This window comes from Passer montanus, unplaced genomic scaffold, assembly GCF_014805655.1.
Source record: "Passer montanus isolate IOZ18808 unplaced genomic scaffold, ASM1480565v1 scaffold21, whole genome shotgun sequence".
NCBI classification, from domain to species: Eukaryota; Metazoa; Chordata; class Aves; order Passeriformes; family Passeridae; genus Passer; species Passer montanus.
In genome coordinates this window covers 11,934,420-11,961,699 of record NW_024366703.1, presented here as the reverse complement: position 1 = coordinate 11,961,699, position 27,280 = coordinate 11,934,420, and the positions used below count along the sequence as shown (strand labels likewise).

The 27,280-nt window shown below is 40.4% G+C and overlaps 1 protein-coding gene and 1 long non-coding RNA gene across 3 annotated transcripts in view; both read right to left on the bottom strand.

Annotated features, from left to right (window-relative positions):
- Positions 1-1,807: 1,807 nt before the first annotated feature.
- Positions 1,808-6,710, bottom strand: LOC120502080. The gene is made up of 2 exons (XR_005627442.1): positions 5,878-6,710; positions 1,808-5,779 (listed from the first exon to the last, which is right to left on the bottom strand). It is a non-coding gene; the product is annotated as an uncharacterized LOC120502080 (long non-coding RNA).
- Positions 6,711-14,552: 7,842 nt separating this feature from the next.
- Positions 14,553-27,280, bottom strand: part of FHIP2A (FHF complex subunit HOOK interacting protein 2A) — a 31,252-nt gene continuing 18,524 nt past the window's right edge. For both annotated transcript variants that reach the window (XM_039709139.1, XM_039709140.1), the window contains 11 exons: positions 26,900-27,096; positions 25,611-25,725; positions 25,429-25,505; positions 25,133-25,325; positions 23,756-23,925; positions 22,778-22,921; positions 20,785-20,875; positions 18,931-19,074; positions 16,238-16,378; positions 15,367-15,470; positions 14,553-15,279 (listed from right to left, as the gene is read on the bottom strand). In XM_039709139.1, coding sequence (XP_039565073.1) covers positions 15,174-15,279; positions 15,367-15,470; positions 16,238-16,378; positions 18,931-19,074; positions 20,785-20,875; positions 22,778-22,921; positions 23,756-23,925; positions 25,133-25,325; positions 25,429-25,505; positions 25,611-25,725; positions 26,900-27,096 — 1,482 coding nt within the window. In that variant the 3' untranslated portion in view covers positions 14,553-15,173. The remainder of the gene's footprint in view (positions 15,280-15,366; positions 15,471-16,237; positions 16,379-18,930; positions 19,075-20,784; positions 20,876-22,777; positions 22,922-23,755; positions 23,926-25,132; positions 25,326-25,428; positions 25,506-25,610; positions 25,726-26,899; positions 27,097-27,280) is intronic.

The following is a 27,280-nucleotide window of genomic DNA, read 5'->3' as shown; positions in this document are numbered from 1 at the left end:
GCTGTGTGTCCTGCAGCAGCACGGCTGTGCTCAGCTCTGCAGGATGAACCAGATGTGTGCAGGGCAGGAGCTGTTCTGGCAGCCAGGGGGGAGCAGCAGGTGCATCATCCCCTTCTGCTGTGGTCAGATCAGCCGGGGCTGTGGGGCAGAGCAGCCTCTGAGCAGCGCAGCACAAACCCCCGGGGAGCGCTGAATCTCTGCTTTGGGTCCTTAGGGCAGGGCGTTACAGATTTTTTTCTCTATAATGCGCATTTTGAGGTAAATACCAGCTGCAGTGAAGCGTTTTCCCTGAACCAGTCTGTTAGAAAAGGGTGAAGCTGCTGATGTGCCATTGCCGGGATAGCCCAGGGCCGCAGCCATGAGGAGCAGGAGCCGCCCCAATCACCGGGATCACCCGAGTCCCGTCGGGCTGGCTTTAGCACAGCACAGCGACCGGGGCTGCCAGCCCCCACTGATGATGAACTGGCCGTGCAGGCTTTAATTAGCCAGCGACAAGGCAGAATTATAAGCACTGTTTTACGAGTGCAAAGTAAATACTCGCTCCCCTGCCTTGGCCGTCCCTGGGATTTATTGGGCGCTTGGATGTGTCCATGCCTCAGAGCCAGGGAGGCAGATGCTGGGGGAGTGAGGAAGAGGCTTTTGCAGCCTGACCCCTGAGGAGGAATAGCTGCAGCCAAGCCTTTTATGCTGGCACATTTTTCTGAAATATTTATGCCCGATCACCCGTTGTTGTTTACCTCAGTGCCTCCTCTCCTCGCTCACCGCGGGCTGCCTTATCAGACAGTCTTTGCAATTTAGGGAGCACAGAAAAAAAGTTAGGAGACCGAAATTAGAGAAAAACCTTTTTGGCACACACTGAAGCTTCCACTAAGAGAGCTGTGGGGAATTAATTGCCAGGCAGGAAAGGCTGGGAGTGGGGCCTGGCGGGTGCCCCAGCAGCGTGGTGCAATCATGTGAAGGGCAGAATTCCCTCATCTCGGCAGGCGTGACTGCTGTGGATTTAGGTAGGAGCTGCTTTTCAGGACCAGCTATTGTTGTTTCAGCCAACCCATGCTGGATGCCTTCCCCTTGGCTGCTTGCAGAAAGGGCAGCTGCAGCCACAGCAGCAACCACAGCAGGGACTCTGGGAAAAGCCTGAGAGCAGGAGGCAGAAAGTAGGTTAACCTGAAAGATGAGAGTGGGAGCACTGCTCTATAGACATCTTTCTTATAGGATTTGATATATTCACTTTTTAGTGTCTCAGAAGCAGAGGGTGTTGCTTTGCATCACTGTCAGCGAGGAGGGAGCTGAGCTCCCTCCCTTCGTGCTCCCCCTGTGACCTGACTGCTGCAGGAGAAGGGAAGCCCACAGAAAGTCAATATGGATAAAACCCTGTTGAATTCTGGTATTGGTCAGACTGCTGGTGGAAGGGTACAGCCTCCCCCGGGTCACAGATTTAGCTGAGAATAGCAGATTTGTCCTTTTCAACAGTTTTGCAAGACAAGGTGCTTTTGCTGTGGGATTTTGGGGTTGCTTTGATCAGTTTTGGGTTGTTTTTCCTTTACTGTGTCTAGATCCAGGCTGCCTGAAGATAACCATGTGTTTGCCAGCGATTTCAGTGAAATAGGAATTTGACCTTGAAATATGCTGAGTTCACAGGCTATATAAACTAAAATATTTTGTATGTTTGCTCTGAATCCAGAGAGCCAGAGAGCTGGTGGTACATTTCCCCACTGCAGAGATCTGCTGAAAAGCGTGAACCTTGATTTAAAGGAAAGCCACCATTGCTGATTGTGTGTCGTATCTTAGATGGAGAGTGGAAGGAGAATTGAGATCAAATACAGTTTATTGACTTTATTCCTTCCTTAACTAACAGGCGAACTTCTGAAAATGTGCACACTAGCCTTTTTATGAAATATGAAAGCGAGCACTAAATTAAAATCCTCAAATCACCAATTCAGAGCCCACAGAAATATTTTTTTTTTCCATTTCTTCATCTATAATTTCCGGGCTGGAGCTCTAGCCATTAATAGCAGCTACATCATTGCAGTGCCGACACTTCAGCAGCACCCTCATCCATTTCAGTCATTGATCCACTAATGTGTGCCGGATGAGAAAGGAAAAGGGCGGCTCATTCATCCTCCCCCTCCTTCCTCCTCCTCTCACCAGGTGGCAACCACTCACCCACTGCTTTAAATCCCTATCAGATTTCAGAGGCTCAGTGTTAATTGTCCCTGTACAAGGACTGACCCCAGACAGTGAAACGAAAATTAAAGTAAAGGGGCCGTGGAAGTGGGTGAAATGCTGCAGGAGGGGATGGATCTGCACCTGCTTTCCTTGGCCCACAGACTGCAGAGAGCACTGGAAATGACAACAGAGCTGGAGCTGCAAAGCACACTTGTAGGCATTGGGTTCTTCCTGGAATATGAAGCCATACAAGGAAAAGAGTAAGAGAAAGGCTAAAGAATTTAGGCAATAAGAATAAAGGGACAGCAAAGAAATGATACTTTGAATAGCATCAGCTGCACAAGTAATACTGTAATTCAGGTTGCATGTGGAGCAAAAAATATTCTTCCCACGGACATCCATGGGTAATCCATATTGGAGCCCTGTTTGGGTGTTTTTCTGACTTACAGAAATACTGAGCTGAAAGATATATTGCTTATGCCTGTAGCTTGCTGGGATGTCCCAATCCAGAAACCTGATTTTTAAATTTTTGGTTTTTAATCTATCCAACTAACCTGTAGGTACATTCTTCTTTCCCTTTCCACTCTGCTCGGTACTTCTACTCTTTTATTCTCATATTCCTTATCTTTTTATTGCTCATTTTGGGGATCAAAGTGCAAACAAAATAAAAATCCTGTTAGTTTTCAAAGGTCCACACAGCAGTAGATAATTGGTTTCCAATCAAGCCCAGACTTCTTTGATCTCCAAAGTCCTCACAAAGAACATTTTGCTAAGACACAAGCATGTGTTTGGTAGCACTACCAGGAGATCTAACTCTGAAAGTCTGCGATTACCTGAGCAGTGACACTCATAAAGATGAGAGGGACTGATTACAATGCTGTGTTCTTACACCATCTTCCATTGTTCTTACTTTAATGAGACATAACTACCCCCTTCTGAAGAAATACTGTCAGTAATATTTCTCTCATGCTGTATGGGTCATGCAGCAGGGTCAGGAACAGAAACCAGCTTCTGCCAGCTCCCCAGACCACAGCTCAGCCCCATAAGCACCCTTCCTTCTCAGATTGCTGCTCTTTCCAGTTCTGCCCATGGAGACAAAAGGAAATGTGCTGCCCATTCCCACCTTGGTTCACATTTCCACCTCTGCAGTTTATAACCTTTGCCTGTGCTGGCTGAACTTTCTGAGCTGTGGTGCAATGACCAGTGTAATGTTGTTTATATAACACAATGCCCAGCAGCTAAGGATATGAACTTTTGAAAACCAGCTTTGCCACCAGAAAAACCATGATGTGACACTACACCCCTGTTCATCTTTGCAAGGACTTAATCTCTTCTGTCACTTTGAATCTCAGTGACCTTCACCTCAATTTCCCTTATTCATTTCATGCCTTTCTCTCTCCACCCACAACTAAATCCAACAAAACATGGATGGAGTTGGTCTTTTCTCCTGGGTGACAAGAGCAAATGGACTCAAGTTGCACCAGGAGAGGTTTAGATTGGATATTAGGAAAAATTTCTTCACTGAAAGGCTGGTCAGGCATTGGAAGGCTGCCCAGGGAACTGCTGGTCACCATCCCCTGCATGGTAGATTTAAAGCTGTGTAGATTTTGAGCTGGATTTTAAGATGTGTAGATGTGGCCCTGGGGGACATGGTTTAGTGGTGGTCTTGACACCACTAGTGCTGGGTTAATGGCTGGACTGGATGATCTTAGAGGTCCTTTGCAACCAAAATGATTCTATGTGTTCATGCTACAAAAACATGAGATATGGTTAAATGACTGATCTTAGGTTTGTAGGAATCTCTCTGATTTTTCTTTGAAACCTTTATCCTTTCCTTTTCTTTTTATTTTTCTTTATTTTTTCTTTTTCTTTCTTTTTTTTTTTTTTTCTTTCCTAGTCTTCATGCCAGGGCTCCCCAGCAGCAAACATTTCTTCATGTATCAAGGCAGCATCATTTTCTGCAATCTGGAGAGGCAGAGTGCACAAGATGCACAGGTGCATGCATGCCAAAATCTAGAACTGACTCTGTTTCTTTAAATAAACAGAATACATTCATTTACCTTAAAATAGGACTCCTGTCAAGCTCCTGCCCTAGAGCAACTACCAATTGCACTGTCAAAATCACTCTCTGTGGTTCTGAATAGGTTTCTTAATGAAAGAGCAACATTAGCTCTTTAGAACATTTTGTCCCTGAAGGATGCAGCAGCAACAGCCACAGAATCATTTCTGGCTCAGACACGCTTATAAATGGTGGAAAACATAATGGTTTAAATTGTGATTATCAGCTCCCTGGAAATGCTTCACAACAGTGGTTCAGGGAACCAAGAGACAAATGGATACTAAGAATGGTACCCACTGATGAGAGAGAGCTTTGTTCCCCACATGGACACTGACCCCCTTAAACATAATTATGGTGTGAGTAGGTTGCCACTGAAACAATGCAAAACCCAGGGAATTAAATTATTTGGGACCAAATCCAAAGAAAAATATGTTCTGGTGAAATTAAATTTTAGTATTTGCTGGATTAAATAATGATGATCATCTGAATGAAATTCCATGTTTCTATTTTAGCAGTCTGGTCAGACTGTCACAGTAGCAATTTTTTATTCTGGATAAACCTGGAGGCAGCAGTGGAGTAGAATATGACTTGAGTAGCTATGTTTATATTTAAACCAAAGAAAAAGAGCTTTTCTTATAAAATGCATGGTTGGAGACAGGACTTGGGTGTTTTCTTGTTTCTTTAATAGGCATGGTGTGGCTGCAGTCAGCTCAGTTGGAGCTACAGCACCATTTAAATGTTGAAGATTGGTATTTACCAACAGCCTCATGCATATCCCCAGTCTGGGCTCCAGACAGATTTCAGATCAAATGTCACTGATCTCAGGCAGGAAAAGCCCTCAAGCAGCTTTTCCACAGCATGGAGGGTATCAGGATCAAAACCAACAACAAAACAGATGACATTTTTCATCAGAAGATGGAAGTATCTGTCTCTGCTTTGTCAGAGTCTTCTCCCTGGCAGCAGGAGACTAAACTGTTCCTGGTGTGTTTGATCCTCTTACCTCCTATACTTGCAGCCTGTTCCAAGAGCCACATCAGCCCAGATGTAATTATCACAGAAAGAAGCAGCTTTTTCTAGACACAAAAAATTCCAGTGCCTATAATAAAACAGTTAAAAGTGCTCTTCCTGTGTTTTATCCCATTTTCTGATGTTGTGGTCCCTTTCCCTGCTCCCTAGGGCTCAGTGGTCATGTTGGTGGTGGTGCCGAAGCCTTTCCCCAGGAGCACTGTGACGTTCATGGTGATGCTTTTGTCTCAGTCTAAGACCTGTTTGGGTTCATTTATACATTTGCTAACCCATTTCATACCTTGCAAACTCAGCACTAAACCTGTGGCCTGTTAACAGTGATGGCAATACAATACAACAGGGATCCACAGCTACATTATTATGCTATTTTTAAATTTCTCATTTGTTTGTCATCCAACTCAGACCCTGCTAACACATTGCTCAAAGTAGGGGATCAGCAGAATATCAGGAGTTAATGAAAGCCAGCTCATTCCATACTGCACTCAGGGTTGATGTCTCCTTTGCTGTTTATAAAATTCCATGGAGCATCTGGAATAAATGGTACTGAATTAATACAATGCTATAAATAGGTTAATCAGGTGGAATCTTCAGCTGCTGAAATAGTGGAGTTACACAATTATACTGACCTTGGCTCATTATGGTGCAAGTTTTCATTATCAAATTTCAGTTCCAACCTGGAGAACTTCTCTATCTGGCATTTGGGTCAGCTTATGCTTGCAGTCCACACTTTTCCACTGAAGTAATAAACAGTGAGGCCAATGTTGGAGCAATTTCTTAGGGGCTTCTAGTAATTGTTCATAAGCTGCTGGGCACAGAAAGTTTCTGTAGAAAACTGAGTCAGGACTAAGAAGCCAAGCCCCTTCCACCAAACAGTTTAATACCTGAAGAGCTGAAAAGATGAATTTCACCTATACAGCTTGCACTTTAAAAATGTAAATGAAGTCTATACATGGAATTCCTCTGTGACAGCTTCCTCTATTAACAGACTAAGTCATCCATCTGTCACAGGGAGACAAAAACCTATTTGCCACTAAAAACCACAAACTCAACAAAATTGCTCAGAATACTCAGCATCACCTCAGTGCGTGGTTAGTAAGCAAACTGCTTAAAAATAATGAAACAATTGGCAGCACAAGACAGTGATCAGGGCTAAAGAGTAAAATGTGCCTTGAAATGGCATCAACTGCTGCAGAGGCTGGCTGGGATTATTAGCATGGCATCATTTACAGTTCTCACACCTTTGCTTCCTCCTGGAATAAAATGAAATATAAAAATTGTGGTTTCCAGGATAAGTATATATGCCACAATCTCTAAGTACCCATCATAATGTATTTCCATTTTCTACACCAGAAGTAAAAGGCAGAAACTTTTCATGTTGCAGCTTTCCCCTCTTAGGCAAGGCCAGCCAGAACTGTCCTTGCCAGCATCTCACTTGCCAGACATAAATTGGAGAGAGAGGAAGCCGTGACTGCTTGATCAGATCACATTTAATCATATCAAGGCATCTATTTTTTTTCATTATTCTGTTTGGTTGATATTTAGAAACAAAAAGGCAACCTTATTTTAGGAATTTGGTAATTAGAATTATATTAGTAGATCAAATTGACATTTGGAATTAATTATAAAAGGGGAGAAAAGGGTTTGTGCTCACTCTTGATCTTTTAGAATGTAAAAATATGGTCTGATAAGCATATTTGCCATCTTGGAAACATGAAGGTTTATTGTGATTTATTAGCTGATATTAAACCAACTCCTTATTTAATGATCTAAGCTGAGATCATGGCTCCAGAGAAGCAGACATTATATAAATATATATATATATATATATATAAAAAAATATGTATGTATGTATAAAATGAAACTTCTCACACAGTTTTGATGCATTATTTAGCCAGTATTACTACTACTTTTCCTAAACTTTGGCAAAAAATCAGGGAACAGCTGAGTTCTAAGTGTTAATGGAAGGTCTTATTTACCAACAGCAAATTCTTCTCATCCAGCCTTCTGCTGGATGTCTCTAAGAGGGTAATCTCTAATTGTCTACTTCAATTATTACTGGCTTAAGTATGTATCTTATATGATCTTGCTAAGTTTTTGCCAGTGTAAGCAAGGGGTGACTGCATTCCTTAGTAATTTGTGATTGTTTGAACAAAGAAACAGCATAAAATAATAAAGTTTAAGCAATTAGAAATATTATAGGTATGATACATATTTCACATCTATTATATATAACTGGATATGAAATATGTTACTCCTCACATTGGTTTACCTTTACTTCGGTGGTAACTCTTTAAAAAAATGCCCTTTGAGGGTTACAAACTGTTGTATTTCTCCTGATCCCAGACAAGTTGTCCCCCACATGCCAGAGCTGATCCAGGTCCTGTCCCTGTGCTGGCACCAAACACGGCTGTTGGCAAGCTCAGAAGTGCTGCCAGGTCAATAGAAGATATTGGTTTAAGGGTCTTTCTTTTAAACATGTCCAGACTATTTGGTTTTCTTCAGTAACCGCTTTTTTCTTAATTTTCATCCCTGTTTTTCCTTCTGAAAAAACATTATCAGAAATGCCATGGTGGGTTTGTGAAGCAGAGTGAAGACTGTGTGCAGTCCTGCTGACAGCAAGATTTCCACAGATTTCAGTGTGTCCAGGTTTTCCCTCTGAGCACTCCACCACGTTTGCTATGCAAATGGGATTTCCTCCTGTACAGATCCTGCAGCTGGACCTGGGTGGGCAGAAGCAGCTCTGATTTCATCCATGCTGTCCATAACCCCCCCTGCCTGCTGAGCTGCACAAACTGCTGACTACTGAATCCTCAAGGTGAAGGGCAAGACAAAAAAACATTTTCAGCTATTTGAAAGGATGGAATTAACAAGGTAGGAGAATGTAAGTCTAAAAGCCAGGATAAACAATACAAAGATATTTCTTTTGCCTTTCAGGAAGCTGAAAAGAAAATCGTCTGGAAATGTGCAGTCTTGATGGACAGCCTGCTAACAGTAAAAACAGAAGTCTCTGAAACGCTAGGAAATAAAAATTCATGACCCAAATTAAGAAATATAAACTTGACAGGTGCTTCCTGTGGATGTGGAGATGAGGGAAGTAGAAGAGGGTTTCTCAAGTAAAGGATAATGACGATGCAGAGAGCAGGTAATTTGTTTTTTCTCTCCAAGGCAGCTCAGCATGGGGGGATCCTGCCCTGCTAATCAACCTGTGCTGCGTGTGATGGGTGCTGCATCTGCAGAGGGGCTCTTGTGTCACTGAGTGGAGCTCGGGAAACCTGAAAATTGCTTTCCTCAGGCTGCAGCAACTTCCCTCATTTACAGGAGATGCTCAAGGGGATCAGTCCTTCTCCCTGCTTGCCAGCAGAACAAAGCCAAGTCATGCTGGAATTGTTCATCAGCTGGGAGTCTGAGGATGTAACTGTGTTTGCCTCACCTCACTGACACAGGTCGGTTTCCTCGTGAAACATTCCATGGATTTTGTCCAGTCTGGCTTCAAAAGTGAGAGGTTACAGGCTCCTTCCTCTTCTGATCTAGTGACATTCAAGGTTAGGAAGTTTTCACTGACAAGTTTTGGTTTGCCTGAATGATATAACTTCATTCTTAATTGCATTATTATAAATTAAGGTTTCATAATTATTTCAGTCTTGCTGCTTAAGTCTTCCAAACCTTTTTATTGGGAACTAATGTTCCTCTAACCCTAAGCCATAATTTAATTGTGCTAAACTTAGTTACCACTGTTGCTCTGCTCTCCAAAATAAGATCTTTTGCTATTTTCTGCAGAACTTCCTGTATCCTGTCTCTTGTTATACGTATTACACAGCACAAAGACTTAAATTTTAACCTGCTTCATCCCTCCAAACTGGAATTTAGATACTACACACCTTCAAATATATAAAACAAACACCACATTTCTGCCATGCTCAGGGCAAACTACTGAAGCAGGTTTATCTTCACTGTCTAGGGCTCCCTGTGGAGGATACCCTCCCTCTTTTTGGAAGAGAACCATTGACTTTAGAAAAGAAGTTCCAACTTTTTGAAAATTAAGGTGATTAAGAGAATATGTTTCTCCAGCCTAGCACAGAAACAGGCTTCTCTCTTTCATGTGTTTCCTTATTCTTCAGTCTGTAAAATGTTTCACTAGAGGAAGGGGACACCATACAAACCCCTACTGAGTTATGATGCTGTAGAGCAGAAAAAGCTAGCAAGATGAATCTACTTTTTTTTTTGTCAGAGTTCCAAGACACTGACAAAGCTGTGAGTTCCACAGCACTGTTGTGGCAGATTTTATACCAGCAGCAGCATTAATTGTAATAACCAGCAGGAACTCAATGAAGCATAGTTGAGAATGGATGTGCCATCCTAGCAAGGGCAATCAGGTAGCCCAGTGAGACACCATGTTCCAAGATTTTATCCTCACAGACCTGACTCCAAAGGCACACATCTAACTCCAAAGGCAACCAGTCAAAACATGTAAAATTTAAAATTTCACACCCTCTTTTTGGCGTTTCCAAGAAGCTTGTGACACCTGAAAATTTTAATCCACCATATGCTTGACTTGATTCCTGAACTGCTCTTCAGTTCTTTCTCTCAGCATTCAAAGGGAGTCTCAGCTGATAAAAGATGCACCAGGAACACACGGTTCAGGCTGAAAGGGCTCATACAACCTGGGACAGATTCACTTCACTGAGCATTAATCCACTTTAATCCAACTGGATCACATACCAAACCAGCAAAATCCTTGAGGCTTTGACAGCACCAGTTCTGCTGATATTTAAAGGTTAACAAAATCAGTAGATCCTGTGCTACTTGTATCTACACTGAGAACTCTGGTTGATAATCTGTACAATGAGTTAATGAATATGAAGTAGAGACCACACACTTATAGCACTCTTTTCCTCCCACCCCCATAGGATGCAGAGCCCCAAAATCTTGTATCAGAATGCAAGTGCCATAAGATAACCATGCTTCAATAACTCAGTCATTTCAAGAATATCAAAATAGGAGAAAAAATATAAGATGCAAAACATTCCATTTTGATACAACTTCCTCACTGCTTGAGAAAGCAAAGTCTCCCTAAATCTCTGAATGGCTCATGCAGGCACAGCAGATAAATGATCTGGGGTGGGAGATGACAATCTCTGAGACCAAGAGGATGGGAGAAAGATGCAGAGAGCTATAATGAAAGCTGTCAAGTGCATCATCTTGCAGTAGCACTGTTCTTATGAAAGATGTAAGAGCACTTGCAGATGTTAAATACTGAGAAGGAGCAGCTTAACATCCAAGTGCAGCTCTCAGAGGGGATCCTACAGAGCAACAAGATTTTTAAAAGGCTGATGAAAACCAGAAGGAAACCAAAAGCAGAAAAAACACACAACAAACACAATGTAGAAGTATATAAAAACATATATAAACCCTGTGTATAACCCTTCCATGAAGGCCCTGAAGGAAGAAACTATGCTCACTCACCCTCATGACATTAATCTCCAACAAACCAATGCTGTGACTGACACACTCTGCACTCAAATGCAATAGAAGACCAGGGCCTTGCCCAGCTGCAGCCTTTCTGGAAGGATACCAGGGCTCCCAGGAAAGAGCTGATGTTAATCTGTGCCCGGGATGGCTCCAGCCTGCCCATTTCCCTAGGTTTCCCATTCTCCTGGGCAAGAGCATGCTGATTCAGTCCAAGCCCTGCACAGCACAGCACACAAAACATGTTTATCCCAGAAGATGCTGTAGTGACAGACTCAAAATACATGAGGATTTCAGGATCAAAGGCATAATGTAAAATGTTAAAACACATCCTGTCTCAAGGTCACGCATACAAAAATTATTACAGATTCTGTAATAATAGAAGCAGTTGCTTCACTGAAATTAATTTATTTTGAGAATATCCCTTTTAATCCTCCATGCATTTCTTAGCACAAAAAGTTGAGTTTTATCACAACCTCCTTCATAAAACTTAATCTTGTATGTCTGGTAATGTGGCTGTTTCAACAATTCCTCACTGGAAATTCCCACATTGGTGAAACCTTGGCAACACTGTTAGTAAGTGACCTACACAAAGTTTATTAGAAAATTTTTACTGAATATCCTCTGTTTAATGTAAACAAGGCAGGAGGCAAAACAAGGAGTAGATCTTTTATATAATTACACTATTTTACAGGGCACAGAAGCATTGAGGACATGGTTTGAAAACCCTGTATGATATGCAATATCAGATATGGATTTTCCATGTAGCCCCAGGTCTACTCCAAGACACTTTAATCTCACCAAGTCCTTCAGGTTAGTATTTCTTCTAGCAAGACAAACAGCAGTAATAAAATGTCACTTGTGAGATTGCACAGCAGGTTATGGTAGAAATTACCATGCATTTACAAAGCCATTCCATGATTACTTGTGCCCTGTAAAATGAAGTGTGGCAATCTTTACACTAATCATAGTGTAAGCAAGCTCAGGATTCTGGTCCTTTTATATATATATGTATATATATACATAGGTGATGTACAACCAGACTCAAGCTGTGCATCAAGTCACAGCTTTTATATTGCACAGACAAATATAGAGTAAGAACATTACACAGACAGAATCTGAATATCAAGAATATTACAGTCATAGGAGAACCTAAGGACAAACTCGTTCTACCAGAGCTAGCACATGGCTTATTACAAAAATTTCTAAATCAGAATCTAAATCAAATACATACTATAAATGAACAAAAAAAAAATAAAACAATGCTTCTATTTACACACATGTGCATCAGGATTAGAATGTGGTTTGGATCTGCTTTTTGAAATAAAAAATTATTCTAGTATCCCATCTCAAGTATTTCAATCTAATACCAGTGGCCCCATTCTCTAAGGTGATGAGCACTTGTCTTTCCCACTGACATCTGGAGGATCTGTACAAGCCATGAACTCTTCAGGCCAAGTATTTTCTCTGGTGGCCCTCTCTGGGTAATAAATAACCACATACAAACATATGCACACAGAAACAAAATGGGCTCCTCATGACATGCATAGATCAAAAAGGTGAAAACATGGACCTGAACTAACTTCTAATCATTAAAAAAGTGCATGAAAAATATCACCACAAAAAAAAATTAAATGAGTTCCATCTCTTAAGAAAGATTAAAGCACTTTTACAAAAATAAAGGTCATTGTCATCAGTATGGTAATAAGGGTTTGTAGGCAGCACACACAAAAGCAGTTTAGGCTAAAGCAACTTTAAGGATGGCTTCACTTGTGTGAGGATGGATCCATGTCTTATAAATTTATCAACTAATTAACATGTGGTTTGAAAGAGAGCATCACAATGTCACTGGAGACTGACCAATCATAGCCTGAATTTAAGAGTGATCATAGTTCTATCGACTTATTTTTGTCAGAGGATGGATCCATGTCTTATAAATGTATCAACTAATTAACATGTGGTTTGAAAGAGAGCATCACAATGTCACTGGAGACTGAACAATCACTGAATTTAAGAGTGATCATAGTTCTATCTACTTATTTTTGTCGTGGACAAGCTTAAGGAGCTGTGTTTGCAGCTCTGCAGTGCTTTGCATCAGAACACCACAGAGGCTGCAGCCTTTCAGGGTAAGGAGTTCAGCTACCAGTGACAACAGCCAGACAAAGGAAGGGATGTGAATGCTTTCATTTGAGATCAGGCAACTCTTGAATGGCTTTATCAATTCTTGTATTACTTGGAATGCTCTTGCAAGTTTTGTTTAACATTTTGCTCACTTTCCTTTACAGTAGTATTATCATTTCCAGTTTCCACTGAAACTGGGACATTACAAATATTCTGGATCACATACTTTAAAAAAAAAATAAATAGATGATTTGTGGAAAAAGTAATGAAGCTCAAGCAAAACCAACAAAGACCCAAATTCAGAAAAGCATCAGCATTTCTGCTCAACTGCTTAACTTTGTTCATGTAAAAGACTGGAATTTAAGGAAAAAATACTTTAAACTAAGTTTATGTTTAACTGTTTTGCTGAATTGGGACCTTATAAATAACAAATGTATGTATTAAACATCACTCTGCATAGAGATCAACATGTTATAAACTACGTGTCAGGTATTAAGTAAGGTCCTAATGTGGACTGTCTGCAATGCAGATCACTAAAAATGATTTGCTATATTCAAGGTATGTTTTTCAAGAAGAAAAAGAAATGCAGTTTTTTCAAATTTTATCCTACCATGCTACTTGGACCTGAAAACTCTTTGGAGCTAAATGCAGAAAAAAACCCAACAGGTGAAGAAGTAAAACATGCTTTTGTTTGTCAGAAAAATGCAACAGTATTTACAAAAGTGTCCCAGTACACGGAGCCACTGAATACAGATTTTACCTACCAAAACGTTTCCCCAGTTCCAGAACTGCTTTCTCCAGCTGATCCTGTACTGGAAGCTTTTACAGCAGGATGCTCTTCACTGGTGACAAGAATAAATTTAGCCCATTAACTGTGACAGTGCTCTAATTAACCTGCTAACTTAGAAGGTCTCTTAACATCCAGCTTCCATAAATATTAAAAAACAAGACTTCAAAGGCTTGTTTTAAAGAGCAGAATCTGATTCTAGGTACAGTCATGTAAATTCAGAGCAATTCTAGTGACTGAATAAATTAGTCCATGTTTGCATATGAGCAATGACATCTGAAATGGGCATTAGCTGTGCAAACAGGGGGCAGGAAAGACAAACGAGGAAAGGCAATGTAAACAGAAGGAGCTGAGCTCTACCTGGCCTTGCTCAAAGGAGGGGAAAGGGGTCCCACCCACGAGTGAGGGGAGCAGCACAGGTCACTGGGTGTGACTGCAACGTCCAGACAGGCTGCTGGCTGTGAGGAGCCTCTGGAGGGCAGAAGCAAAGCACCCTGAGGTGGCCTCTGCTTGCAATGCCAGTGCCTGCCCTGGCTGATGGCATTCACATGGAAAGGAAGTCACTGAGAGGCATTCCTGCATCCCAGCACTGTGAAAAGCAGTGCAAATTTTGGTCCTAAATAAGTTATCAATGCTTTAACTGAGTTGGCATCACTGTGATGGTTAGATAAGCAATAAAAATGTCTCTCAAAATAACAAAATGTTTATGCTGCCAATTTTCAAGGCACAAAGGATTCTTAAACCAATTCTAATACCAATTTAAAAGAAATTAAAAATGCTGTTTCAGCAAAAACTACTGTTGACCTATAATTAACCTATAATGTAAAGGTGACATGAGTCAAACAACTAGAGCTCCCATGTAAAAAGCTAAAGATAATTAGTTACATGGATGACCTGGAGACCAATCACTTGGAATGACAAACATGCTACAAACATGCACACTTCAGATATATTTGTTATGGATGTGATGCCGAATCAGGATTAATTTCTTTAGTATTGATTTTAGACTGATAGATTTCTTGGAGTAAACCAATGAGGAATCAAGCTCAGAGCTGTACTTAAGATCTACCAAAAGCAAAATGATCCCTCATTAACATATCCTGTTGCATATGGATTGGTGGATTTTTTTGAATTTCTTCATTTTTAATAACATACGTTGCAACTATAGGTGTGTTTTTCTTTCATACATCTAACTGAAAAGAAAAAGTATCAAGACATAAAAATGTTATAAAATTAATTTGCTTTTTAAAAAGTAATATGGTCACAAAGAGCAAATTGTTGCATGTGAGCCCCAGGACACACAAGAGCCCAAACTCTCTCAACATTGTCATCAGAATAACCAAGGTCTGATGGCTGTGGTTCTTCATGCAGCTTTTGCAGCTCTTCACACAGGGTCTAGAAATGCTGTGTATTGGTTTCTCCCCAAATGCCTTTGCTCATATTCCAAGTCCATTTGCAATCTCAACATCTGGTGAAAGCAACCTGTCTTCCCAACATCCCCTGCCACGGCCGGGAGGCACCGCCTTGTCTCCGGCGGGGCCGGGCTGCTCAGGGCGTGGCTGAGGTGTGGTACTTGACAAAGGCGATCGCCGCCAGCTCCTTGCAGAACTCTTCCAGCACAATCACGCCCTCTAGTAACGTCATGTGGTCAATGCTGGGACAGGAAGAGAATTGCAGGGAGTCAGGATTGGCACACAAACCCAGCCACGCATCTCAGAGAACGAGCAATGTGTTTACTCACATCGGCCCTTCTGGCTCCAAGCCCAGCAGGCGTTTTCTGACCAGCAGAAGTTTGGGAGTGAAATCTGGGATGCGCTGGATTCTAACCATGAGGTCCCCGACCACCTGTAAAGCCCAGGCCATTAACACACAAAGTTAACACCTCTGCAGAGTGCCTGGCAGCAAGGTTCAGTGGCAGCTTCAGAGCCCACTTCAGCATCCTCACAGGCTCACAGAACAGCCTGCAGAGAGGCTGCTCTGCCCAAGAGGGTGAGTGAGTGCAGAAAGTAAAGAAATACAAAAGCCTTACTTGCTCTTGTCACAAATGGCATTACTTCTTTTAATTACATCAATGATTCATTTGTCTTTTTAAATGTTGACACAGACAATCAACCAGTGAATTCCTGGGCCTCATGAAAGCACAAGGGGAGAGAGTGAAGGCTGTATTTTGGAACGGGGAGGGCTGCTGGGGAGAAAGGGAGCCATGCCCTCTGTTACTTGGGCAAGCATCATTATCAGGCTCCTGACCAGCCCTGTAACAGCTGGTGCGTGGGGTAAGAGAGGGATTCTGTATTCTGACTGAGGACACTGCAGTGTGACAGGCACCCAGCCAGCACTTCTAGGATGCAAGTCTGGCAGGAAGAGATGGAACTGGAGAAGAAGGGGACTTTTGATAAATCCAGGACTTAATTATCAAGAACACCCTTCATCAGAAAAAAAAAAAAAGAGTGTAAGCAGAGATACCCATGTAGGCCCAATCTTGACTTGAAATCAGCTTTCAATGACAAACATTTACCAACATAAAATACCCAGCAACTACCAGAACTAATGGCAAAGTTATTAAACATATTACCATTGCACAGCCATGTGTAATTATTGCTGTGTTTACTCACCCTGACAATCACAGAGAAGAGAGACTTGCAGCCAGAGGCGAGGTTGACGTAAGGATCCAGAAGGTATTCGTGTATGTGAGGATGGGGAAACAGGGACAGTTTGGACAACACTGACGTAACTTGTAAATTTACATCATAGGGCTGCAAAAAGAGGGAAACACACTGCTTAGTTATTTTCATGCTGGCTTCTTTTTATCCACCTCATGTTTATTTAACTACCAGAACTTTTTCCACAGGGTTATGAATAAATAAAGATAAAAAGTTAGATTAGAAGACAGGCCCAACCTCTGCTTTTCACAACAGCAGTGCTGTGACTATGACAGTCGGGCATTAGATGTTATTATCTGCACTGCTACTACAACCACTTGAAGCTTTTGCACACTTATTTATTGCAGGGCAAGTGCTCTTCCTGTAAAACATTTCTTCTGCTAAAGAAATAGCATGGAATCAGCCTAGATTAAACATCTGCTTGCTTCTCCTGGGAAATTGTAAAGTATATGAGCTCAGGAAATTGCCAGAGACCAATCCATGTTTACAGCTAATAGGTTATTTCTCTTCTACTTTATTTTTTTCTGGGGAAGAACCACTGCAGAAGGCCTGGCCATCTTGTGGCAGCAACCTATGGGAGATGGGACCAGGGCTGAGCTGGGAAAGCAGCAGGAAATCCTGAGCTTCTTGTCTACCTCCCTTCCCCAAATCAATCAAATGGGAGAGGCAACACTGTCAGATGCTGGAAAATGCTTAGCAGTCATAAGGAATAAAACAGTACCTAAATTTCCAGGAAACAAAAGGTGCCTAATTTAGAGGATTTGACCATTCTAGTAAGAAAGTTATTTCCATAAAAGCAAGAATTTTCACCATGGCTTCTTTATGTTTCAAAACTTTTATTTTGTCTTTGATTTTGTCATCCCAGTGAAAACAAGCTGACATTTTAATTCAGCCCAGAATTTGCAAACTAGTAGAACCTCCTTCCATTTTTTCAATGGCACAACAAACTAAGTTGACAAGAGAAGGACAGACATTCCTTTGGTACACCTCTGTGTCAATCAATCTTGTTGATCTGAGTGGATTACAGGGCCCTCATTTAATCTCTGACTGCATATTGGCAGTAATACCCTCACTGGCATCATCACACCTGGAAGAGGAGGATTCACTGACCTCAAATTCTCATCTTTATGCTCTCAAGTTAGCACTTGAAGAATAAGAGAACAGATTCTTCCCCTTTTCAGATCTGAGAGTTTTGGATTAATTCAGCCTCAGATTAAGGCAGATACATTTAGCCATGTCTACATGTCTAAGCTCTCATTAGCTGACTCACCAGAGATCTGTCACTTCATACACCTGCCCACACACAAACATCTCCTGCCATCTCAGATGCTCCCAAGTATCTGCTGGTCTCCACAGAGGGTGGATCCTGCAAGATCTGTGTTGTAACCACAAACTTCTGGGAGTATCTTGGACACCACAAAAATGGCAACAGATACCTGAGCTCAGGCACCTGAGTGGAGCTTTCAGTCCACAGAGCTGAGGAAGCTGAGTCATTCACTTTGCTCTGAAAGAGACACCTACTTGCCTTTCAGCCTAAGAGCCCCAGGGACTACTGGGGCTGTTCTGACAAAATTTCCAGTGACTACATGTGCCCACATAAGTAATATTTAGGTATCTTATTCTTGAATTTGTTACCACACACTATTGCATTGCAAAGTTGCCTCATAAATCTTTTGAAATGAAAGCACTTATTTCTTCCAGTCAGTGGCAGTTATTTCTGTACTTGGCACTCCAGCAATAGATTCATCCCAATCTCCTAACAAATGAAGCTTTCAGCCCCTGGACCACAGATGTTACAGGTAAAAGAGATCACTACATTTTGAGTTATTATTGCAGAGTTACTCTGCAGAGAGAGACAAAAATTCCTTCCATAAATCTATTCACTGCCTACCTAGCTGAACTGTAGGAGAAGGTCTTTAGAGCTGTTTGAGTCAGACAATTCATTAGGAAGCTTTGAAGGTATGAGCATTATCTGGTGTTCACAAGAGGAGAAGGAAACAAAGGAGTAACACGTGCTGCATTGTTCTGACAGATTGCTGTTGTGATTCCAACTAATTGAGAGCATTAAAGAAAGCTGCTTCTTCACACAGAGCTTTTATTTCTGTCCATATGTCAGCAGACTCAGTTAAATGGCCCCATATCAGATAAATTCTAAAAAAATTCCCTGTAGCTAAAAAGATTAAACCCAGGAAATTTTGTAGTTCAGGAAATTAAAAATAAAATCTTAGGGCACAGTCAGTTCTACAGAAATTTGCAATAGCCGGAAGAAGAAGGTAGTGTCTAGTACATGAGGTCTTTGAAACAAGTTACTTCACTTGTGTGCCTGAGCTGTCTTCTGTCAGAAATGAAGTCAGTGAGAGCTACTACCTCTGCAAAGCTTTCTGGTATCACAGATTCATATCAGAGTGTTCCCATGAACACTCACAGAGCTGGCCCAGAGGCTACTCCTGGCTTCCTGCACATGTTCCCTGTGTATTTGTATGTGCACATGGGTCTTGTCAGGCTTATGACCAGGAAATGGCACATTACACAATAATATGACACTATAATAGAGAGTGATGGGAATTCACAGGACCTGATGGTGATCAGCTCTTTAAAAGTCATGAAAGGATCAGAAATGGATTCTTATACTTGTTTTTTCTTACCTGATCAAGAATCCTCCCCATTCTTTCAAACAGAACTTTCAAGAAGTGTCCTTCAAAGAATGACGCTTCCAAATTGCACTTTTCCAAAGATCTGGGAGATCCAGGCCACTCCCACCGTAAGCAAATGACACAATAATCCCGGAACTACAAAAAAGTAGTGAGAAGAACACACTTCAATTCCCATGGAAATAATTTCATTTCCTTTGACAGTCCATACACCTTAAAACCATAATCTGTAGCTAAATGATAAATCTAAGCCCTAAAAGATCAGTCATTCTAAAGTAAACACTATCAGTAAAACCACTGTCAGCAGGGACGTCATCTTCCTGGGGATATTCCTGCTACTAGAGTAGTTTGAGAAGCACTGAGTGGAGAACAGAGCTCCCAAAAAGCAGCTGGGACCAAAACACAAAGCAACACCAACAATACACAACCTAATCAGGGCTCTTTTGAAGAAGGAATTGCATTCTTAACCATCTTCTTGAGGGTAGATTTCCACACTTCTACTGCATTACATGTAGCTGATCTTGCTATTGAAACCATTCTGCTCCCTAATTCCCAGGACAAGAAAGGCACCTGTACATGCAGAACATACAAACTAAAAGTATTTCAGGGCTTCCTCTTCCCTCTCTTTGTTTCCTAACACTCCTGGCAGTCTTTCTCTACCTTGCCCCATATTTGCTTTGTGCTGCCTGATGCCTCACTTGCAAGGAATTACACCTTGCAAGGTGCACAAGTTGAAACAGTGAAAATAAAGAACACAGGAAGAAACGGAAGCAAAAGAATCAGAAAACACTCAAAAATTCTGCATTGATTGTAGCTTACCTACTACTGCAGGCTTCCAGGAATAGCAATAAGGAAGCAGAACAGCTATTTGGATGTAATAACAGCAACAGGCAGGGCTACTCTTAGGGGGGAAATATTTTAACAGCAGCCATATCATCGTCAGGAAGTGACAGAAACCAATTCTGCTCTCTAATAATTCCCAGTACACTCTTTTTCCCAAGACATGAATGAAAGACGAAGATGATAAGTGGTTTCTGGCATCCAAGAATACAACATAGGGGCATTTTACATCAACCTGTGTTTCCTTATTCTCTACTTTCTATTCCCTTTCTTTTCAGGAGAGACTACAGATGAAGGAATATAAATCCAGAAATCCACATGTCCTATCTTTAGCAGCTGATAACATAATTCCAAGGTTATGGAATTTTTGAATTACCTACTAAATATAGCTCTCAGTTACTCTGCTCCTTTGCATAAATTTTTCTATTTGAGAAGATTCATAAGGTTTCAATAAGAAAGCTGCAAACACTGACTCTCCTCTGACCAAGGAAACTATGTTTGTAAAAGCAAAACTTGCATTTATTTCTAGACAGTAAATGACAAAGCTTTCCCTGCCTACCCCACCTCCCAACTTCAAACCTGAATGCCTTAGGCTGTGCCTTCCCCGAGATGAGCCTTTATTTGCAAAGTCCCAGATTGCATAACTCCTATGCAGCATTTTAATTTCTCTTTAGTTCTTTCAAACAGCTTGGCAGGCAATTCTCCAAGAGAATGCAGATAAATGCAGAAGCAAATTAAGAATCTATCTGCAGTTCAGGTTTTCTCTTGCTGTATTTGTTATATGAATATTAATGCATTTAATGTCATCCATTATTCCCACTAGTGCAATACAAGGTGAATTCATCATCAAAAGATCTCCAAAGGTAAGTTTTCATTAAAAATGAAAATTGAATTTTCCCATCTTCTATTACCAAAAGATGCATTTAATAGTACTATTTACAGAACCATTTGTATATTCTCACCAGCATTTCAAATTCTCAAGGAGTAAGGAAGAGTTCACTGACTTACTTGTCTGTGGGCATCTCTGAGGTAAGTATCATAACCTGTACCCTCCACATGGTATGATGACTTTGCTTCATCAGGTACAAGACAGAGAAAACTGAAGAAAAAAAAAGTACATTAATGACTATATTCCACAGAGCACCAGATCAATACCTTTTCATCATCTGCAGCAGTGTACACACAATGCTGAACTGTCTGGCCAATTAATCCACACACTCTACCATAACTTTATGTGAAGAACAGAGAACACAGCATCTATTTAAGCCTACCTATTCCAACTGCTATAGGTCATAACAAGGTATATACTTGAGAAGTTTTGTATCTGGCATGAGAGGTAAAGTCATCAGTGCAAGCATTTTCTGAGACTCAGGAGACAGAATGGAGATTAAAGGGAATATTCATAAATAGGTCAAGTATTTGCTAAAGGTCAGATTCTATCTTACTAGAGCTAAACCAAAGTATACTTGGGAATAAATGAACCAAAAGAGAAGAAGAATTACAGTTAAAATTCTTCTTGAACTACTTCATAGGTAGTTTAATTTACCAGTTTGGTGTAGCAAAAAATGATCATCTAAGACATATCAGAAGAGAAGAAGAATTACAGTTAAAATTCTTCTTGAACTACTTCATAGGTAGTTTAATTTACCAGTTTGGTGTGGCAAAAAAATGAACATTTAAGACACATCAAGAGTATTTGCATATAAATGTCCCTGTTATAATTGCCTTTACCAGGTGTATAGTCAAATACTCTGTCCTTATTACTTCATCAAAAAAATGAACATTTAAGACACATCAAGAGTATTTGCATATAAATGTCCCTGTTATAAGTATATTTGCCTTTACCAGGTGTGTAGTCAAATACTCTGTCCTTATTACTTCACCAATGTCTGATGTAAAATGCATCAGGAAATCTGAATAATATTACTAACATTAAAAAAAAATTAAACCCATTGACATTTTGGGAGAGAAAATAAAACCCAGTCTTTGGACCCTGATTCCAAATTTCAGCCTTCATTATACCCCAAGAACTGCTGGACAGTCCTGTAGAATTTATATGCAGAAACATGTAGTAGGTGACTTGTCATGTGGAGTTCATCTTTATCTCAAAAAATACAAATTTGCAGGACACAGCAAATCAGAAAACATTTCTATTCCCTGATGCAGGTTACACGAGGTGAATTTAGGAGAGTATTCTTTGTGTCTTTGCTCCAAACCATGTCCACCATAAACTATAAATAGCAATACTGGGGAACAGAGGGCAAGAAGTGATGAAGTCACTGTGTCCTGGCTGTCCCTGGGCTGTTTGCTTCCTTTGGCTAACACCTTTGATTATTTCTGGGCAGGCAGATAGGTCAGCACTGACACACCAGTGCTGCTCTGCTACCAAGTATTGACAGAGCAAACAGCCCTTGTCCTAATATTAGTTCCTAAGAGAATTACCATCCCTAAGTTGCTTAGAGCAGAGCTTGTCCTCTTTGTGAATCCAATTTGCAGTGAGTCTGTCAGGCACTGAGGTATGCCACAGGTGACACAGGTGCCCTCTGACTTTCAGGGAACAGAAGGTTATCTCTAGCATGGCAATTATTTCCTTTTATCTATGTATTGATGGAACTTTGAAGTTCTAAGAAAGTTTGAGGGGTTTTTTTCCCCTGAAAGGTTTATGGCAAGACTCCCCAGACTTGTCCAGAAATGTCAAGTCCTGTAACAGCATTTCAAGTACAGCAAATATTTCTGCAAAAAGCAACTTTTATAACTGTGAATTCTGAGTATTCAACCATTAGCTGCAAAGTTCTTCTATTTTTTCTCATTTATGTTGAATTAATGCAAGCTCTAATCTTTTAGAAGTAGCTTTCTGATAAAATGCCACAATTTCCTTCTGTGGAGTCATTTTCCCAGCTGGCACAGAATAACATCCATTACAGAGTACACATTTAATTTGCACAGTGTGTGCAGACACCCACACATTCAGACATTTCCTCAAGTCTTTGTTTCAACTCACCTATTTACAATTTTATGAACTTCAGTCTTCCCATCATTTTTTGGATGTTCTGGACTGACAGGTGGAGAAGTACTGAGCCACTCCTGAGCTGACAATGTGTTATCTGGAGACAGATCAGTAAATAATGGATCTTCCTCCAGATCTCTGTGAAATTACATCAGACAAAAACATAATCATCCACAGAATGTTATGGAAAGCAGGAAAATCTCTAGGTCACAAGGCAGGCTGTTTTTCCTTTCTGAAAAATGAGGATGTTTTCCAGAATATAATATCCACAATGTATTACATAATTAATATGCAGAAATACCAACCTTTGCAAATACCCAACAAAGTGAACAACAGATGAGACATTTTTGACTTGGACAAAATTACTGCATCAAGTCACTTAAAACTTCTTAGCCACATTTTTCACATGAGAGAGTTTTACTCCAGGACACATTTAAATTATTCTAGATTACTAAAATAGGTTTGTGTGGCCAGTCCTTACCTCTCCTTCACTAAAACACTGAGTTATAAGAGTTACCTAGCAAATACATTTTATGTAGTTCCTCAGTATTGCATTTATTTATTTTATGTAGCAGAAATGTTCTTCCATCAAAAATTACTAGGAACATAAATGTAAGCAGAACACTGAAGTTATTGACTGCAAGAACATTCTCACTGATTGCAATAAAATATGCATAGATTTAAACTTGGTAGATGCATAAATAAATTGAGACACGAAGACCTCTGAGTGTCTATTGTTCTGTAAAGAGGCTTGTGGTAATTTTAGATTTTCTGTTCCTGTTCTAAGAGTTTCCATAAGCTGCTGATGTAGGAATTTCTGCATCAGTTTACGGATATGGATTAATACATAGAGCACTCAAGTGCTCTCCAGGCTCACTTTTCTTTCAATTACTGGAAAAAAACCCCATTTTGTTCTAAAAATAAGGATCCAAGTTACTTGTTGTGAAAACTTCTCTTAAAAATGAAACTTACACTGCTCCAGCAATCTGTCCATTCTCTACCACATCTTTATCTTCTTGACAGGGAGGCTTGTATTCCATGTAGTTTCTTTCTTCCAAATTTCTCAGAACCAAATTATAAAGAATGTGCTCATTGGGTTTTTGCAAAAGGTGCTCAAACATTCGTAAAGTCATTATGCTGATCTGCAACAGAAAGAGTAAAAACTCAATAAACTGATGCACCGCTGCCCTGTGCTTTTTGCCTTTTATCTGCTTTGTCCATCTTAGAACACTGCAATCACTTACTGACATTATGGAAGGAAAAAAATTATGGAAATGATGATGCTACATGTGGTATAAACATGGATGAAGACTTCACATACATTTGAAAATCACTATGGGAATGCTTTCTTTTTTTCCTGTAAAATAACCTGTTCTGAAATCTGTCAAAATAACAATACAAAGAACATACAGAGAACTCAGAATTTAGCTTTCTGTTCTACAGTTGGAGTCATGCTGGAATATGATTATCATTATGCAAATGAGACCCACAACAGGACCTAAAGTTAGTAATAAATACCCAGAAAAAAAAAGAAAGTAATACTGGGATATTGTGACTAGATCTATAGGCTAAGATTTTTACATGGAGATGTTATGTAGGCTTTTAAAGGAACACAAACTTTAAGCAATACAAAGACAATTTTTCAAGACTGCTTGAGAGTGCTTAGTGCTTGCAAAGATAATTGACTTACAGAGATAACTCATTCTGACAGGGTGAGAAGGCAGACATACTGAAAAAGTGGGTAAGAGAATACAAAGATTTGTATTTCAGGCAACCCTAGTTTCCATTTGAAAAAGTAGAGGGCTGAGGTTGTTTCATGGAAAAAATGAAGCAAGCAGCTTCTGAGGAGAGATTTTACTGAATTAAATTGTTTTAATGATGCTTAGTGTATGCAAAGAGCTTAAAGTTATCACATCATCTTTTAATTGGCATTGCATATATCCTCCAACCACACTTAGTTCATATAAACTCCAAGTTTTTATCTATATCTTATATGATAATAAGACAGAATTGACACAGCATGGAAAACAACAGCAACAAATTAAAATGCAATTACAAAACGTCAGTTCACTCTATCTTCCAGACAAGCAAGTCTAACTGGATAGTGGGCACACAAATTCACCAAAAAATCTAGGGGGAAAAAAAAAAAAAAAAGAAATATTGCTAGGTGGAGAAAACAGCTTGACTTCATTTTCTAAAGGGAATTTGTAGGGCCAGGACCCAGAATTCCCTTTCTTGGGAAAAAATGTTACTGGACATAAATGTGAGAACTCCTCACAATGGTGTGTTTACAGCATCTCCACACTCCAGAACTGTCCAGCAGACATCCTGTGTCAGACCAGCCCTCACCTCATCAGAAATGTGATCACAGTGCTCGATCAGCCTGTGCCGCAATGGATGCCTGTTGATGTCTGTCAGGGTTTCTGGCTCCCTGTGCTCTCCAAGGATAAAATACACCAGCTCCTGCAGCAGGACATCCGAAGTCACCTGACGAACAATGCGGTGCAACAGTGCAGTTGACGTGAGGATTCCAATCTCTGAACTGAATGAAACATTTTCATATCAGATATGGAGAGGATTTCCACTCCCTAAAAATTAGCTTGACTCAGATTCTGTTCTGCTGTGTCTTGTAGGATGCTACTCACGTTTGCATCAGCTGAGGTTCCATAACATCAATGAAGAATCGTTCCCTCACAGCTTTTGCCATAGCAACAGCAGTCGTCTGAAACAAAAGTACAAAATGGCGTGTCTCAAACTCAGAAGCTAGGAAACAACTGGAACTACTTATTTTCTGAATATATTTGTATCATCTGAACACATTTCAAACCTTTTGTGCTTCTTTGATGAGTTGATCACAGTAGTCAAACCAAGAAAGAAATGAAATCAATGCTCTTTTCCCTGGAAAAGCAGATGCATCTTCTTTGTGGCTGTAGGAATCCAAACTAGAGCATAGAGAGAAAAAATATTTATTTAGTCTACAAATAGTTGAACAATCTTGGACTCCATTCTTATTGAACCTAACAGAATAATTAACAAACTACTTGTAATGAAGGGAACATCAAAAAAGCTTTTCTGCTGGACTCTATGGATCTGGCAGTGCCACCACAACACAAGTACTCAGTGCATGCTAAAGGAAACACAGAATGTACAGCACAGGTACTCTGGTTAAGTGCTTCTGGAGTCAGAAGGGAAAACTGATCACCAAGTCTGCTCTCCCAGAATACAGACTACAGAAAATGAATCAGTAACTCCTATAGTCACAGAACCATAAAATGAAGGCAATTGTTCTCCTCTACTCTGTAAGTGACCTCAGGCAAGTCAACCAAAACCACACAGTGTATACCTGAACTAGAGTGTATCTTTTGGATAGAAACATCTATCTCAATTTAAGGGCTGTAAGGAATAACAAATACACCACTTTCTTTGGTAAAAAACTCCACTGATTATTTATCCCACAATTTAAAGTTGCGTTTTTCAAACTCCAACCACCAGAAATTTTGCTAGGCATTTTGAAAATACCTTCTTTTGTCTCAGTACTAACAGATCAGGAGCAATTCATAATAATGAGGGCAGAGTGGGGAAGATAAATGTTTTAAGAATCTAAATTACAAACAATTAGGATAACAGGCATGTATCTTTTGCTTCATGCTGATGACTTATGCAATTCTTTCCTTCTTCTTTTTTCTGCAAAAATTTTGCAACAACAGTCTGTTAACAAATAGACCCTTCCTGCCCCTCAGAGCAGCTTACAATGCCCACTGTGTACAGTGAGAAGTTTATGCTTCCTAAATCCTTGATATCTGTTTAAGAATATTAATCCACACCTGATATTACAGTGACATCACTAGAAACTGCTGATGTAAGCCAGTGGAAAAAGTTGCCCCCTGAGGAATCTCTGCCAGGACTGGCAGCAGACCTGGCCCCATGTCAGAAATCACAGGTACTCTGGACACCCAAAGTGCACCACTGTGCTACAGCTCTATCTCAGCTGGGCCCTTGAGGCTTCAGCCTGTGTGTGGGGGGGAATATTTTATACATATTATCTACCTATCAAATTAGTTTCAGGGAAAGGTGTAAAGTCACTTTGAGTATTAAATACAAAAATAAAATTCTTACCCCCAGTTAATTGCCTCCACTGTTTCAATGTCTAAGGGATCCAGTGACTGAGGCAAGGCTTTGTAGAGGGTGGCCAGCCTGTCTGTCAACAATTCACATAAACAAGTGCTTTGAGTCAGGCACTTGGCAGCTGCTGGTTCTGGCAAACTCACCAAAAGCATGAGACCTTCACAGGCCTTCACTGCTATCCGGCCGTCCTGGCAGAAGGGCATGGAAGAATTAATCAGAGGGTGAATGAAGGCCACTGGAAATCAAGAAGCACACACTTTCCAAATAAAACCTCTCCACACCCCCACAGTGACTGAATACATGTATTTTTGTTGTGTTCTCAGTCTACTGAGTCTACTTCACTAGTAATTCACTAGTAATTCACTCTAGTGA